This window comes from Hylobates moloch, unplaced genomic scaffold (assembly GCF_009828535.3).
Source record: "Hylobates moloch isolate HMO894 unplaced genomic scaffold, HMol_V3 SCAFFOLD_2, whole genome shotgun sequence".
NCBI classification, from domain to species: Eukaryota; Metazoa; Chordata; class Mammalia; order Primates; family Hylobatidae; genus Hylobates; species Hylobates moloch.
Window position 1 is genome coordinate 85,076,334 of NW_026652277.1, and position 14,127 is coordinate 85,090,460.

Genomic DNA, 14,127 nt, shown 5'->3' on the forward strand with positions numbered 1-14,127 from the left:
TGATAACAATCTCAATAGCCATAAAAATTATTTTCATAGGAATAAAATTTAAAAAAGTAAACAAGAAGAAAACCATAAAACTTTAAAAAGTCTTTTAAAATCTTCTGGGAAAACATCCCATCTATTCAATATATATATATTTATTTATTTATTTTAGATTCAGAAGGTACATGTGCATGTTTGTTACATGGGTACATTGCGTGATGCTGAGGCGTGGCGTAGTTGCCCAAGTAGGGAACACACTACCTGGTTACTTTTTTAACCACTTCTGTGCTCCCTCCCTACTTTTGGAGTTCTCAGTGTTTATTGTTCTTATCTTTGTGTCCATGTGTACCCAATGTTTACTTCTCACTTGTAAGTGAGAACATGTGGTTTTCTGTTTCTGCACTGGGGTAGGATAATGGCTTCAAGCCTTATCCATATTGCTGCAAAGTACATGATTTTGTCCCTTTTTATGGCTACATAGTATTTCATTGTGTATAAGTATCACATTTTCTTTATCTAATCCATTGTTGATGGGCACCTGGGTTGATTCCATGTATTTGCTATTGTGAATAGTGCTGCAATAAACATACAAGTGAATGTGTCTTTTTGGTAGAACGATTTATTTACCTTTGGGTATATGCCCAGCAAAGAGATTGCCAGGTCAAATGGTAATTTTATTTCTAGTTCTTTGAGAAATCTCCAAACTGCTTTTCACAGTGGCAGAACTAATTTACATTTCCACCAAGAGTATAAGCGCTCCTCTTTCTCTACAATCTTGCCAATATCTGTTATTTTTTGACTTTTTAATAAAAGCCATTCTTACTAGTGTGAGATGGTATTTCACTGTGGTTTTGATTTGCATCTCTCCAATGATTAGTGATGCTGAGCACTTTTCCATGTGTTTGTTGGCTGCTTGTATGGCTTCTTTTGAGAAGTGTCTACTCATTTCCTTTGCCCACTTTTTCACGAGATTGTTTTTTTTTCCTGCTGATTTATTCCTTATAGGATTCTGGACATTAGACCTTTGTCAGATGCATAGTTTGCAAATATTTTCTCCTACTCTATAGTGTTTCTGTTCACTCTGTTGATAGTTTCATTTGCTGTGCAGAAGCTCTTTAGTTTAATTAAGTCCCATTTGTCTATTTTTTATTTTGTTGCATTTGCTTTTGGGGTCTTCATCATAAATTCTTTGCCTAGGTCAATGTCTAGAAGAGTATTTCCTAGAAAACCAAAAAACTTTACAGAAAAACGAAGCATTTAAATAAGTGGACTGGGACACAACACTGTAAAATCAGCTGTTATCCTGAAATTAATTTGTAAACTTAATGCAAAATATAAATAGAAATTTTTGTATAGAAATTTTCCACCCTCTGGAATTTCTGACTATAATTCCATGTTGTCACTTAAAATGTCCCTCCGTTCCTTGCAGACAGGGAATTTTTTTCAGAAGAGTAATGAGGGGAGAACTTGCCCTACAAATGTTTTATGAAGATAATAATTTAAACAGGATAGTACTGGTACAGGACCATATCAAGGACCAAATGAACTAATTAATTCTGTAACTAATTCAAGAACATCTGAAGATTACAAATAGCAATAACCAGTAACATTTCAAAGCAGTAGGTAAAACAAGGAATACGGAATCCTCATGTCATACACTCTTCCCCTACTCCCTCTGAGCAGTAACTATGTGATTCAGGGTAAGCCGTAATAGGTTTAAATTATTTAGGATGATCACATCTGATTTGCTACAGGATTAGGTTAAAAGATGGACAGAAATCCAAATCTAAGCCAATTGGTCTGGCATTTCTCTGGCCACAAAAATAAGTTTAGGTTGTCTATTTAGAGTGAACTGTAGGATTTTTAAAAATAAATGTGGTTGCAGGAAACAAAGACTATTGTTTTTCTTTTTAAGCTATGGTATAAGATGTAAGGCTTGGGAATGTTGCAGCCATTTTAGTATCATGCAGGAAGATGAAGGTAAAGCCAAGAGAACTACATCAAAGTATGCAGAGCCTTGACAATGAAAGCCCACATTACAACTTGACTTTCAATTGTGTAAAGCAAGGTTCTTGCATGTGTAGTAAGGGAAAGACAGACTTCAGTAAATGGTGTCAGTACAGCTACTTACCTATTTAAGAGAAAAAAAAACTCTTATCCTTATACCAAAGTAAATTCCAAGCACAGTACACATATCTAATGTACTACAAAGGTTCCTTAAGAGACCAGGAAATATTAGTTAATAGTTCTATAAGGCTAGGTTTGGTGGCTCATGCCTGGCATTCCAGTGCTTCAGGAGGGCAAGGCGAGAGGATTGCTTGAGGCCAGGAGTTTAAGACCAGCCCGGACAACATAGTAAGACCCTGTCTCTACAAAAAATAAAAAATTAGCTGGGCCTGGAGGTATGTGCCTGTAGTCCTAGCTATTTCGGAGGCTGAGGTGGGAGGATAGCTTGAGCCCCAGAGTTTTAGGCTGCAGTGAACAATGATAGGATCATCCTACTCCATACTGGGCAACAGAATGAGACCCTGTGTTTAAAAAAAAAAAAAGTTATATAGCTTTATGCTTGAGAAGAACCCAATACACCCAATAAACATTATATACAAAAGTAGAAAAAATACAGAAAAAAATTAATGAATTTGGCTAAACAAAACTTTAAGATTTTGAATGTTCAATACTATAAACTAAGTTATACAGCAAATAAAAAAACTGAGAAAATTTTTTGCAATATATGACAGGTTATTTACAATCTTTTTTTTTTTTTTTTGAGACAGCGTTTCACTCTGTTGCCCAGGCTGGAGTGCAGTGGCATGATCTCAGCTCACTGCCACCTCTGCCTCCTGGGCTCAAACGATTCTCCTGCCTCAGCCTCCGGAGTAGCTGAGACACAGGCGCCCACCACCATGCCTGGCTAATTTTTATATTTTTAGTAGAAACAGGGATTCACCATGTTAGCCAGGCTGGCCTTGAACTCTTGACCTCAAGTAATCTGCCTGCCTCAGCCTCCCAAAGTGCTGGGATTACAGGCATGAGCCATTGTGCTCGGCCAGGTTATTTATAATCTTAATTTTTAAGGTTATCAATTTAATAAGGTAAAGACAATAGAAAAATGGGCAAAATATTGTGAACTAGAAATTTATATTTAAAAAGTTTAAGTTCAAATGATAAAAAAGAAATGGCAGTATCATTTTTTGGACTGCTAAGTCGGCAAAATTACAGAAGAAAAGAATGCCTACTGTGCCAAGTGAAGATGTAAACGTATATTTTTAGAGTACAATTTTTCATAAGCCTTCAAATATACATAATCCAGGAATTAATGTCCAAAGAACATTACCAGTTGAGGATCCCTAATCCGAAAATCCAAAATGCTACAAAATCTTAAACTTTTTGAGCGCCAACATGACACTCAAAGGAAACTGGAGCATTTTGAATTTTGGATTTCCAGATTACAAATATTCCACTGGTACATATAAAATATAAATATTCCCAAATCCACAACTTCCGAAATCCAAAACATTTCTGGTAAAGCATTTTGGATGGGATGCTTAACCTGTAATTAAGGACATGTATAAATATGTAGCTTACAAGGACATTCATGTTGTGACCATTTTTAATAATGAAAAACTTTAGCCAATGCTTATGTTCAATTTGTTGCCACTACTTCTTATCTTAATTTGGGTGCCCCTAGAAACAGATCCTAAGACAAAGATTTGCATACAGTTAATTTTAAAGGTGATCCCAAAAAACACCATTAACAGAGTGGGATGCAAGACAGATAGGGAAAGAAAGGCACTAAAGGATGTGTTGTCAAGCAAATTACCACTGTGGTCAACTCAAATTTAATCCTGCAGAGAAACTCTAGGAACCAGGGTGGAACACATACCTCAGAATTATCCGACCCCAAGGGGTGAAGATGCTGGGGTCTCTTTCCATTCATTTCCCTCAGTCATTCTAGTTCTACATTAGCCTTCAGATGAAGGCTGCTGGGGCTGGGGGAGAGGACTTTAATTCCCTGGCATTACACTCTGGCCCCATTTGCAGACAGAGTGGATTCCAGCAGCCAGGGAAAGCTTTCACTTTCAGGCAAAGAATTTACAAATGTTGTCAGATGGAAGCTGGGCTTGCATGCACACAAATATGAAGTGCCAAAGGATATAAGTAGTGGCATCAATAGCATCAGTGACATCTTCCCTACCTAAAACCTCAATTATCCACTGTCAAGAGAATAAAGAAGCAACATCCTGTAGTGGTTAAGAGCATGGACCCTAAGGTTAAAATTCTGCCACTTCCTGGCTGTGACCGTGTGCAAGCAACCTGCCAATAATCACTCTGGTCCTCGGAGTTCTCATCTATAAACAGCCCTATCCTCATGTCCCAATCACCTCCTAAAAGCCGCCTCCAAATACCATCATACTCGGGATTAGGTTTCAACATATAAATTTTGGGGGGAAACAAACATGTAGTCCATTGCAAGAACTATATGCCTTGATATGTCATGATGTAAGGTAAGTTCTCTGCTGCTGCTCCTGTGGAATACCTCCTACTGGGTGTCACGGTGGCTGAGGTGGTCTGTTGTGAAGCAAAAAGGAGAAAAGGGGTCTCTCTTTTGGCTGCACTGTGTTAAAGGAATCTTACAGTAGTTTTGCTCATACTGCAATGGGTTAAAGGGGTTAAACACTCCCTTCAGCATTTACTCCTAGTCCTCTCTTGCACTAGAACTTAGATATGCATCCTGAGTGACAGAAACACTTTTGTGAAGGGAGGACCAGACATTGTGAGGTCATTTTATGCCTATAGGAGAGAGAAGAAAATAAAGGGGAAGCAGAGATATCAGGGTAATTCTTGGTAGCATTCACTATATACCAAATCTACTGGCTCCTTGATCTTGGATGCCCAGCTTCCAGGACTGTAAGATATACATTTCTGTTGTTTATAAGCTACCCAGTCTACGGTTTTTCATTACAGCAGACCAAACAAACTAAGACAATATAAAGTATTGTTTAAAAATGAACAATGGGCCAGGCGCAGTGGCTCATGCCTATAATCCCAGCACTTTGGGAGGCTGAGGTGGGGGATCAGTTGAGGTCAGGAGTTCGAGACCAGCCTGGCCAACATGGTGAAACCCCATCTCTACTAAAAATACAAAAATTAGCCAGGTGTGGTGGCTGGCGCCTGTAATCCCAGCTACTTGGGAGGCTGAGGCAGGAGAATCGCTTGAACCTGGGAGGCGGAGGTTGCAGTGAGCCTAGACCGCCTCCATTGTACTCCAGCCTGGGCAACAAGAGTGAAACTCCATCTCAAAAAAAAAAAAAAAAAAAACAAAAACCAAAAATGAACAATGAAAAGAAAGGCTTAATGTTTGTTGGCTGAATGAGTAAATATTGCTTAGAACTTTAAAACACTTTTCAATGAAAACCACACTAGAAGTAAGGATTATACCTTCACAAAAGTTCATAAATCTATGATCTATACCATAGCTGAATAATTTGTTCACTTATTGTTTCATTTTTTTCTATTATTCATTCAGAAGGCATTTTCTGAGTACACATTATATGAAGTGTATGGACCATAACTCATACAGGCAAAAAAAGAACAAATGGTCTTGGCTCTGGAGAAGTTTAGAATATGGAGAAGAAACAAGTAAATTAAGAATTATGATACAAGATGAGTTTTTATTACAAGTATAGGGAGTGAAGTGTTGTATGGCAGGGATTAGTGTTATATTAGGAAAGGAATGCCAAGAAGGTGAATTTGGGCTGATTCTTCTTTTTTTTTTGAGACAGGGTCTCACTTCCATAGCTCAGACTTGGGCTAATTCTTAAAGAAAAATACAATAGAGGGGAGGAAGATATGATAGGAAATGAGGATAGAGAGTCAGGCTCCACCTATTTTTTTTTTTTTTTTTTTTTTTTGAGATGGAGTTTCACTCTTGCTGCCCAGGCTGGAGTGCAATGGCATGATCTCAGCTGACTGCAACCTCCGCCTCCCCGGTTCAAGCAATTCTCCTGCCTCAGCCTCGCAAGTAACTGGGATTACAGGCATGCACCACCATGCTTGGCTAATTTTGGTATTTTTAGTAGAGACGAAGTTTCACCATGTTGGTCAGGCTGGTCTTGAACTCCTAACCTCAGGTGATCTGCCCTCCTCAGCCTCCCAAAGTGCTGGGATTACAGGCGTGAGCCACCACGCCTGGCTCAGGCTCCATCTTTCAAGCAAAGGAGTTTGGATTATGAGGAGCCCTTTAAGCAGGGAAGTGATGTTTATAAACCTTACAGCTCAGAATTCTAAAGTTTGAAATGAACAAGGACTTTGTGAAGACCCATAATTCATCCTGAAAATATAAATGATATCTTGTATTATCTCCTGAACAAATTATCTACCTGACTGCTTTCATCCATTAGCAGAGATAATTGGGAGGTTACTGTCCTTCTTATGTCTTGCCTTGAACACTGAATCTTAACATAATTACTCTAAGTTGGACTTAGTAATTTATTTACTTACTTATTTGAGACAGAGTCTCTGTCACCCAAGCTGGAATGCAGTGGCACCATCTCGGCTCACTGAAACCTTCGCCTCCCGGGTTCAAGAGATTCTCCTGCCTCAGTCACCCTAGTAGCTGGGATTACAGGAGTGTGCCACCATGCCCAGCTAATTTTTGTATTTTTACTAGAGATGGGGTTTTGCCATGTTGGCCAGGCTGGTCTCGAACTCCTGGCCTCAAGTGATCCACCTGCCTTGGCCTCCCAAAGTGTTGGCATTACAGGCGTGAGCCACCATGCCCAGCCTATGTTGTTTTATATAGTAGAGACCTGTGAGCTCCATTTGTATTTTATGTAAATAACTTAAAAACTTGTAACATTATTCAAACGACTATAGCACTAGTAGCAGTTTTTAAAAACTTTTTCTACATATTAAACCCACTTTACTCACCTTATTTATAATTATCTGTATTTTTCTAAATTTTAAAATCATTTGAAGAAATCTTGTCCAAATGACTTTGTAATAACTCGTATGTCTGTATTATAAATGCAATTCAAATATCTTTTCTTGTTAAAAATAAGGACTTGCTTTTTCGGGGTATGGCATTTCTTGCAATAGACTGGAAGTAACAATGCCTGCACTTTTCCCAACTCAGTGTTATCCTGGATAAGTTACATCTGTGGCCTTTGGGGTCCTACTCTATAAAACGAGAAAACTGAAATCGTTGATCCCTATGATTTCTAATTTTCTTTCATTCTAATTATCGGCAGAATTGGAAGCAATTTACATTCTGGTTTCAGGAATACATGAGTTCAAATATTGCCCTACCTAAAGTTCAGAGCATTGTTTAACCTCTTTAAATTTGGAAAACAGGGATATTAAAACATGCCTAACAGTGCTATTGTGTGGATTAAATGATGGCTTCATTTTTTTTTCTTTCCTTAGGAGTAGGCTTAAGGTCAGATTTGTTTAGTGATTTGTCTCATGGACATCTCTGTTAAGTAAGTAGAAGTATTTCATATATGTGGTATCCACAATACTGGCTTGATTTTTTCTTTTAAGTTAAACCTAAGAAGGCCGAAGAAATTTTGGGGTAATCATTATAAAATGAAAATCATTATAAAATGAAAATGGACGCAACTTCTTCCCCACTCCCCAACGTTACTGTTTGCGGAACATACTCAAGAACCATTCCATGCAAAGTTTTACATGATCGGAAGGAAGCAGGTCGTGCTCTTCACTTGCCAATTCCATGGTGCGGAATAAAAACAAAACAAAACAAAATATTTAGTGTCCAGCACTCCACTTGGGCAAGTATTTACCACTAACATTTCAAGTTTTAACATTTCATCACTTCAAATTTAAAAACAAAATCACTGAAGCAAATATCGCCAGATAAAAACCTACCCAATTTGCATTCTTTTATTTTTAATTTGCCTGAGGCCAATAATTACCTTCGTCTAGGAGAAGAATGGGTCAAATATTCACTCTGCCAGGTCCTGGCGTCCCGGAGTACCTTTGCGACAAAGGCGTCCTAAACGCCCCAGACCCTCCACATCTCCCTTCCCGCTAGAGGGGCCTGGGGGGCCCGACCATCTGCCAACCCTTTTGTGTCCTCCGGCTCTTATTTCCTCCCCCGCGGAGATCTCACCTGCACGCCCTGCTGCTGGAGGCTCTGCGTGATGTAATCTAGACGGCGACAAACGCTCTTTTTGGCCTCGGCCGCCGCCTCCTTGGTACTGCTCACTCGCACCACCACCTGCGCCCGGTCCGGGCCCGCAGACACTTCTGAGGTGCCGCTTACGTGCACCTCGCGGGTAGCAGTTTGGGCTTGTGTTGAGGAGAGGGGGTGGCGTAGGCCCGGTAGCTTCTCTCCGCCTGAGACCAGGTTGTTCTCCTGGCTCCGATCAGCCCAGGGAACCAGTTCCACGAACACCCGGGTCGGAGGGGTCTTTTGCAGAGACATAGCGATGGCAGCTGGGTTTCCATAGTAACTACCGGCCGACGGCGGCCGAAGGGGCCAATGCGCACCACGGCTTGCCTGTGCACGGCGCAAAGTATGCCGGGATGGGTGTGGAGGCCGCGGAACTTCTGGCGGGCGCAAGCTATGCCTTGTTGATCTTGCCGCATCTTTTTTACTAGGTGTCGGCTGAGTGAGTAGCTACAGTTTTTAACATGTTTAACTTACGGCCTTCAAAAAATGTTAGCGGACTTTCTCTGTTGCCTCCTCAGTGAGCTCTGCCCTTTCTCGCAACTCCTTGTCGTCCCACTCCGCCTCTGCACCTCAGAGGAAGAAGAGTAGCGAGGCCGAGCGGGTTTTTAGATTTCTCTGTGATTACCCAGCCTTGTCTTTTCTGACTTTACCGTCCCCGCTTGGGGTACTGCTTTTTTGAGGCTCCCTCGGCCACATTTTTGTGGTTCGTGAGGTTTCAATTGAGGTGAACTTTTTGCCCCTGTGATCTTGGACAGTTTACGATTCTTCGTATCTCAGTGTCATCTTCTCTAAAGCAGTGCTGATAATTTTATATTAATAATATATAATATACTCGAATATATTATATATAAATAATATCAAAGCAATGTTGATAATATTTTTCACATTTGCTATGTGTTTATAAGGCGCCCATTGTATGTAGAGTGCGTTGCATATGGAAAGCAGAGTGAACATAATGGATGTTTGTAATGATAGCTATGGCTTTGGCATCATTTTCGTGTCTCCCCATTTTTTTCTAAAATCCCTGGAATGGTTCGGGCCTTGAACTCCGACAGGAGAGATTTAGGTGGTAGCAAAGCACGTCCAATATGGACGTTGCTGGGCCTGTACAACTTGGAGCTTCTCTGTACCCTTTTCTTGAGAGAACCTTTAGAACACAACCCTCAACTTCCCGTCTCCTAGATTCTCTTCCTAGCACTAAGCAATGATCTTTGTAAAAATAGCCCCACTGGTTTATACCTCTTTACTATCTGAATTTTATCAAGAGAATCGAGGGGGGGAAAAAAGAATTTTGAATAACTAGTTTTAGAAGGACAAGAACTGTTCTTTTAAAAGGATCCTGAAAAAGCTGACTGTCCTCTTGTAGTTTCACCATTGTTTTTTCTGTTCTTTTCGATTAGTATAATTCAACTAAATCAAATGGTACCCATCTCCTTTAATTAGGCTCATCACTAGATTAACATAATTTTGTGTATATTCATCTTGTTTATTGTTAGCTGAAAACAATTTTAATTTAAAAACTAACGTTAAGAACTTTCCCTCATAGTCTTTTATGATTTAAGACACCCAAAGTAATGTTTCTTAAACTTGGTGAAAAATTCTTTTTCCCTTACGATAAATGTGGAAGAATATAGCCTCCAAAATAAATTGTTGAATGAATGAATGTCATAAACAAAAAGCAACAGGAGTTAAAGTGTAAGTATTTAGTATATGATAAAAGATTTCATATCAGTGGAAAATGATTACATGGTACAGGGATAATTGTAAGCTATATATATATGTATATACGTATCTATATACATAGATACGTGTATGTATACACGTATCTATATACCTATATATATATATATATTTTTTTTTTTTTTTTTTTTTTGAGGCGGAGTCTTGCTCTGTCACCCGGGCTGGAGTGCAGTGGTGCGATCTGGGCTCACTGCAAGCTCTGCCTCCCAGGTTCACGCCATTCTCCTGCCTCAGCCTCCCGAGTAGCTGGGACTACAGGTGCCTGCCACCATGCCTGGCTAATTTTTTTGTATTTTTAGTAGAGATTGGGTTTCACCGCGTTAGCCAGGATGGTCTCGTTCTCCTGACCTCGTGATCCGCCCACCTTGGCCTCCCAAAGTGCTGGGATTACAGGCATGAGCCACCGCGCCTGGCCCATTGTAAGCTATATTTTAAAAAAATTTGTATCTTACATCATACATTGAAAATAATTCAAATGAGACCAAAAATAAAAATAATTGGAAGAACCTATATGTAAATATAAATATTCTGGGGGATGGGAAGGCTGGCTTTAATCATAGTTTCATGTGCAGCAACCATGAAGGAAAAGTTTGAAAAATTGGACTATACTAAAAAAAATAAGTTATATAAAGCAAAATGAAAACAAAGGTGGGGAGGCAAATAAATGGGGAAAAATGTTTGTTAATGTTTATTGTGTATGAAGGGCTAAGAGTCTTAATGCTTAGAGAGCTGTTGCTAGAAGAAACAAACGTGTCAAAAGAAAAATAATGAACACTGAGGCAAACTGCATTAGATTGCTATTGCCGTAACAAAAGTCTTTCAGCTTCAAAGACTTTGGAGCTTAAACAGCACAAATTTATTTTCTCACAGTTCTGGGGCCTAGAAGTCCAAGATTAAGGTGTCAGCAGTTTTGGTTTCTCCCAAGGGCTTTCTCGTTGGCTTGCAGACGGCTACTTTCTTGCCACGTCCTCACGTAGCCTTGCCTCTGTGCACATTACCCCGATGTCTCTTCGTAGAGCCTCACCTTTATGACTTCCATTTAACCTTGATTACCTTCTTAAAAGCCCTATTCCAAACACAGTCACATTGAAGTTAGCACTCCAACATACAAATTTTGGGAAACACAATTAAGTCCACGATAACAGACCAAGAAAGCAGAAATGTTAGTAGTTTATAGAATGAAAAAAAATTAGTTTATCCTCACCAGTAGTTTAAGAAATGCAAATTTAACTACAGTGTAATGTCTGTTTTTGAACTATCATTTTGGCAAGTAATAAAGTCCGTGAGAATGGAGAAGGAATAGATAATACTGGATTTTGAAAGAAGAATGAATTAATTCTTTGTGACAGAGCTATAAATTAATAGTATATGAAAGAGAAGGATAAGCCTAAACTGACTTACGAAGTTTTCAGCTGGAATGATTGGGAGAATGAATGAGGAGCATAGAGCTATTTGTTCAGCTCATAGTAGCCCAGTTCTCTCTCAGAGTCAAGGCTGAGCCCCTAGCAACTGTTTTGAATAAGGTGACTCTACCAAGTTGATTGGACTAAGAATAGGTACCTAATTCCAGTTGAACCCCTTAGAATTTTTCACATGAGAATCTGTATTTACACCAAATTTTAAAAATCTAGTCTCTTAGGTGACAGGGCTGTGACATACACTCATATTTATATAAAACCTTGGGAGATATAGATTGGCCATTTTTCTATTAGAGAAATAGAAAAAGTGTAGAGATGGGATGGGGAGAAAGAGAGAAAGAAAGAAAATGATACTTTCCAAGAGGATCAGAGGTGAGATGGAAAAATAGTCCAGATGCAATTCTAGTCTCTTTTTTAAGAATTTTTTCTTAGGCCTGGTTTCATTCCTGCCCTGGAGTTCTCTAAAATATTCCTGTATCCTTATAAAAATCCGCCCCCCTTTTTTTGCATAAGTAGCTTGACTAAGTTTTATCTTATCTTAAAACCAAGACTGATAAGAATAAATGAGAAGGAGAATTTAAAGCTGACTTTTATACCTGTCAGCCTTAAGGAATTTATAGAACTCCACACAAAGTGGATCTGTAGGTGCACTGCTCAAAGCTTCACCTTTTGGGGAAATTTTCCTTCTCCACTGTTATTCAAAGACTTTACAAGTCATGTTGTTACACAGCTGCTTCTCATTTTTTACTGGCACCTGCATACCAAGCCAGCCTATCCATAATCTTGCCATAAAAGCTCAGGTTTTTTTCCTCTTCCTTCAGCTGGCCATAGAGTAATCCCTACATAACCATTGGTGTGAGGTGAGGGAGGTGTTTTGGTGCAACCTTGGTGGGTGGCATGGGCGTCTGAGCTGCTTGCTCATGCAGCTTGCTTATACCCTCTGGTGCTTGTGTCTCAGATGTGCCATTATCTTTTTATCTATTTCTGGTGGGGTATCTGACTTTGAGTTGAAGTCTCTGACAGTACCCAGCTTATGATGGGCAGTTCCAAACATCTCAAAAATTAAAATCCCAAGTGTCAGAAGAGAATGGAATAATACATTCTAAATGCTGAGGGGGAAAAGAAAAACTAACCTAGAACTGTGTATTAAGGTCCTTGCCTTGTTCAAAAAGATGTCAGATGTACTAAAATCACTTTAGACTTTGTTACACTTTATAGTTAAATACTTATGGAAAATATATTGGTAAATGAAGAAGCCAAAAGAAACAGAAAAAAGGCTCAAAGCGGTAAGGGAGAGATTAAGATAGTACAATGTTGTGGAACCAGAGTTTGTATAATTGTCAAAAAGAGGTGATCCATAATGTCATGATACAGGTCAAAAACTTGAAGATGAAGACATGCCTATTGAATGTAATATTTAGCAGATTTTTAGTGACCATTCAAAGAAATGTTTTACTGTTAACCAGATGGCAAAGGGTTAAGGAAGAGTGATTGGGAAAAGGAGAAAGAGATAAATATTTGTTAATGTTCTCTTGAGTTTTTTTTTAAAGTAATTGGATTCAGACTTTCCAGAAATGAAGTGAGGTATTATCTTATTTTATCTCACAAATAACCCAGACAGTGGGTATAGCTTTCCTTCTAGGCTTTTATTTTATTTCCAGGTTTGTTTCTTGCTTTCTTAATAGGTTGCAGATGTTTATCTTCTGGTACCTTAAATGATACAGGTAGAATAGGATGCTGTGTGGACCATGGGGATTTTTGCCAGTCAGCTTTGTTTATTTGTCTCTGCTGCACCCTTACACAGGGTTCTAGTCTCATGATTACATCTTCACCTTGAAAGTTACAACTTAGTCCAGAAAAAGTGCTCTCAAGTATATCTCTGATATCTGAGTGAAAATAAACTTGAATCAGCCAATCCACTATATCATTTTGTTGTTAGACTGGGCTACCCTATATTTTGCTGTTAGATTTCATACCACCTGATTCTGTGTACATGCTTGACTGACCTCTTGGACACCTCAAATTTTCAGAAAAGGTTATGGTTTAAATGTGTTTTCGCTTTGCTCATTTTCGCCGTAACTCATTTCACATCACTGTTTTTCTTTTGTATTATCTGGCTTATTATTCTTGGTTTTCACATATCTAGCTGCATAATGTAACTACTTAACATTTTAATTGGTTATGCGAAGCACTGAATGCTTCATTTAATTAGGGGAGAAGTAATATTTTATAAATGAAGCTACGGTAGTAATAGTAGCAAGTATTAGTTGTAATTATATCTTAACTAATTTACACTGTATCCAAGAGACTAAGAAATGTTTGACAGTTCTTTTCAGATTTAAGCTGTGAAATTCTCACTTCGGTAAAGACTGCTTCTTCTTGATGTTTCTCCTTGAAAGCAGTGGATTAGAGGTAGCTTTGCCCACAGATATTTTAACCTCCAAAAGGCATTTAATTCCAAATTTTAATAGTGTCAAAGCTAACAGGATATTGCAGATACATAAGTTACTTAGGGAGGAAATCTTAATTTCTTGATATTTTATGTAGAATAAATAGTCAAGTTTATACTATAACATCCTGGCAAAATTGTAACAAATAAGAGAAGACTGCTTACCTAAATTCTGTGTCCATGAATACTATATTAGATGTTTGTAAAGAGTTATTGTAACTGTAATTCTCTAAGCATGCAGAGGGAAATGAAATCTTGGTTAGATGTTCAGTCATTAAAGATCTAACAGGGCACAGAGATATAGATGATAAATAAATTAGCAAACTTATCCAAGAAAAAAG

General features: G+C 38.7%; 1 protein-coding gene and 1 long non-coding RNA gene across 3 annotated transcripts in view; one reads left to right on the forward strand and one right to left on the reverse strand.

Moving 5' to 3' along the window:
- The window catches only part of IRAK1BP1 (interleukin 1 receptor associated kinase 1 binding protein 1), a 37,088-nt gene extending 28,539 nt beyond the window's left edge, over window positions 1-8,549 (reverse strand). For both annotated transcript variants that reach the window (XM_058435025.1, XM_032152824.2), the window contains exon 1: window positions 8,117-8,549. In XM_058435025.1, coding sequence (XP_058291008.1) covers window positions 8,117-8,431 — 315 coding nt within the window. In that variant the 5' untranslated portion in view covers window positions 8,432-8,549. The remainder of the gene's footprint in view (window positions 1-8,116) is intronic.
- LOC131382634 (uncharacterized) overlaps window positions 1-14,127 on the forward strand; it is a 1,005,882-nt gene that overhangs the window by 37,259 nt on the left and 954,496 nt on the right. The window lies entirely within an intron of this gene.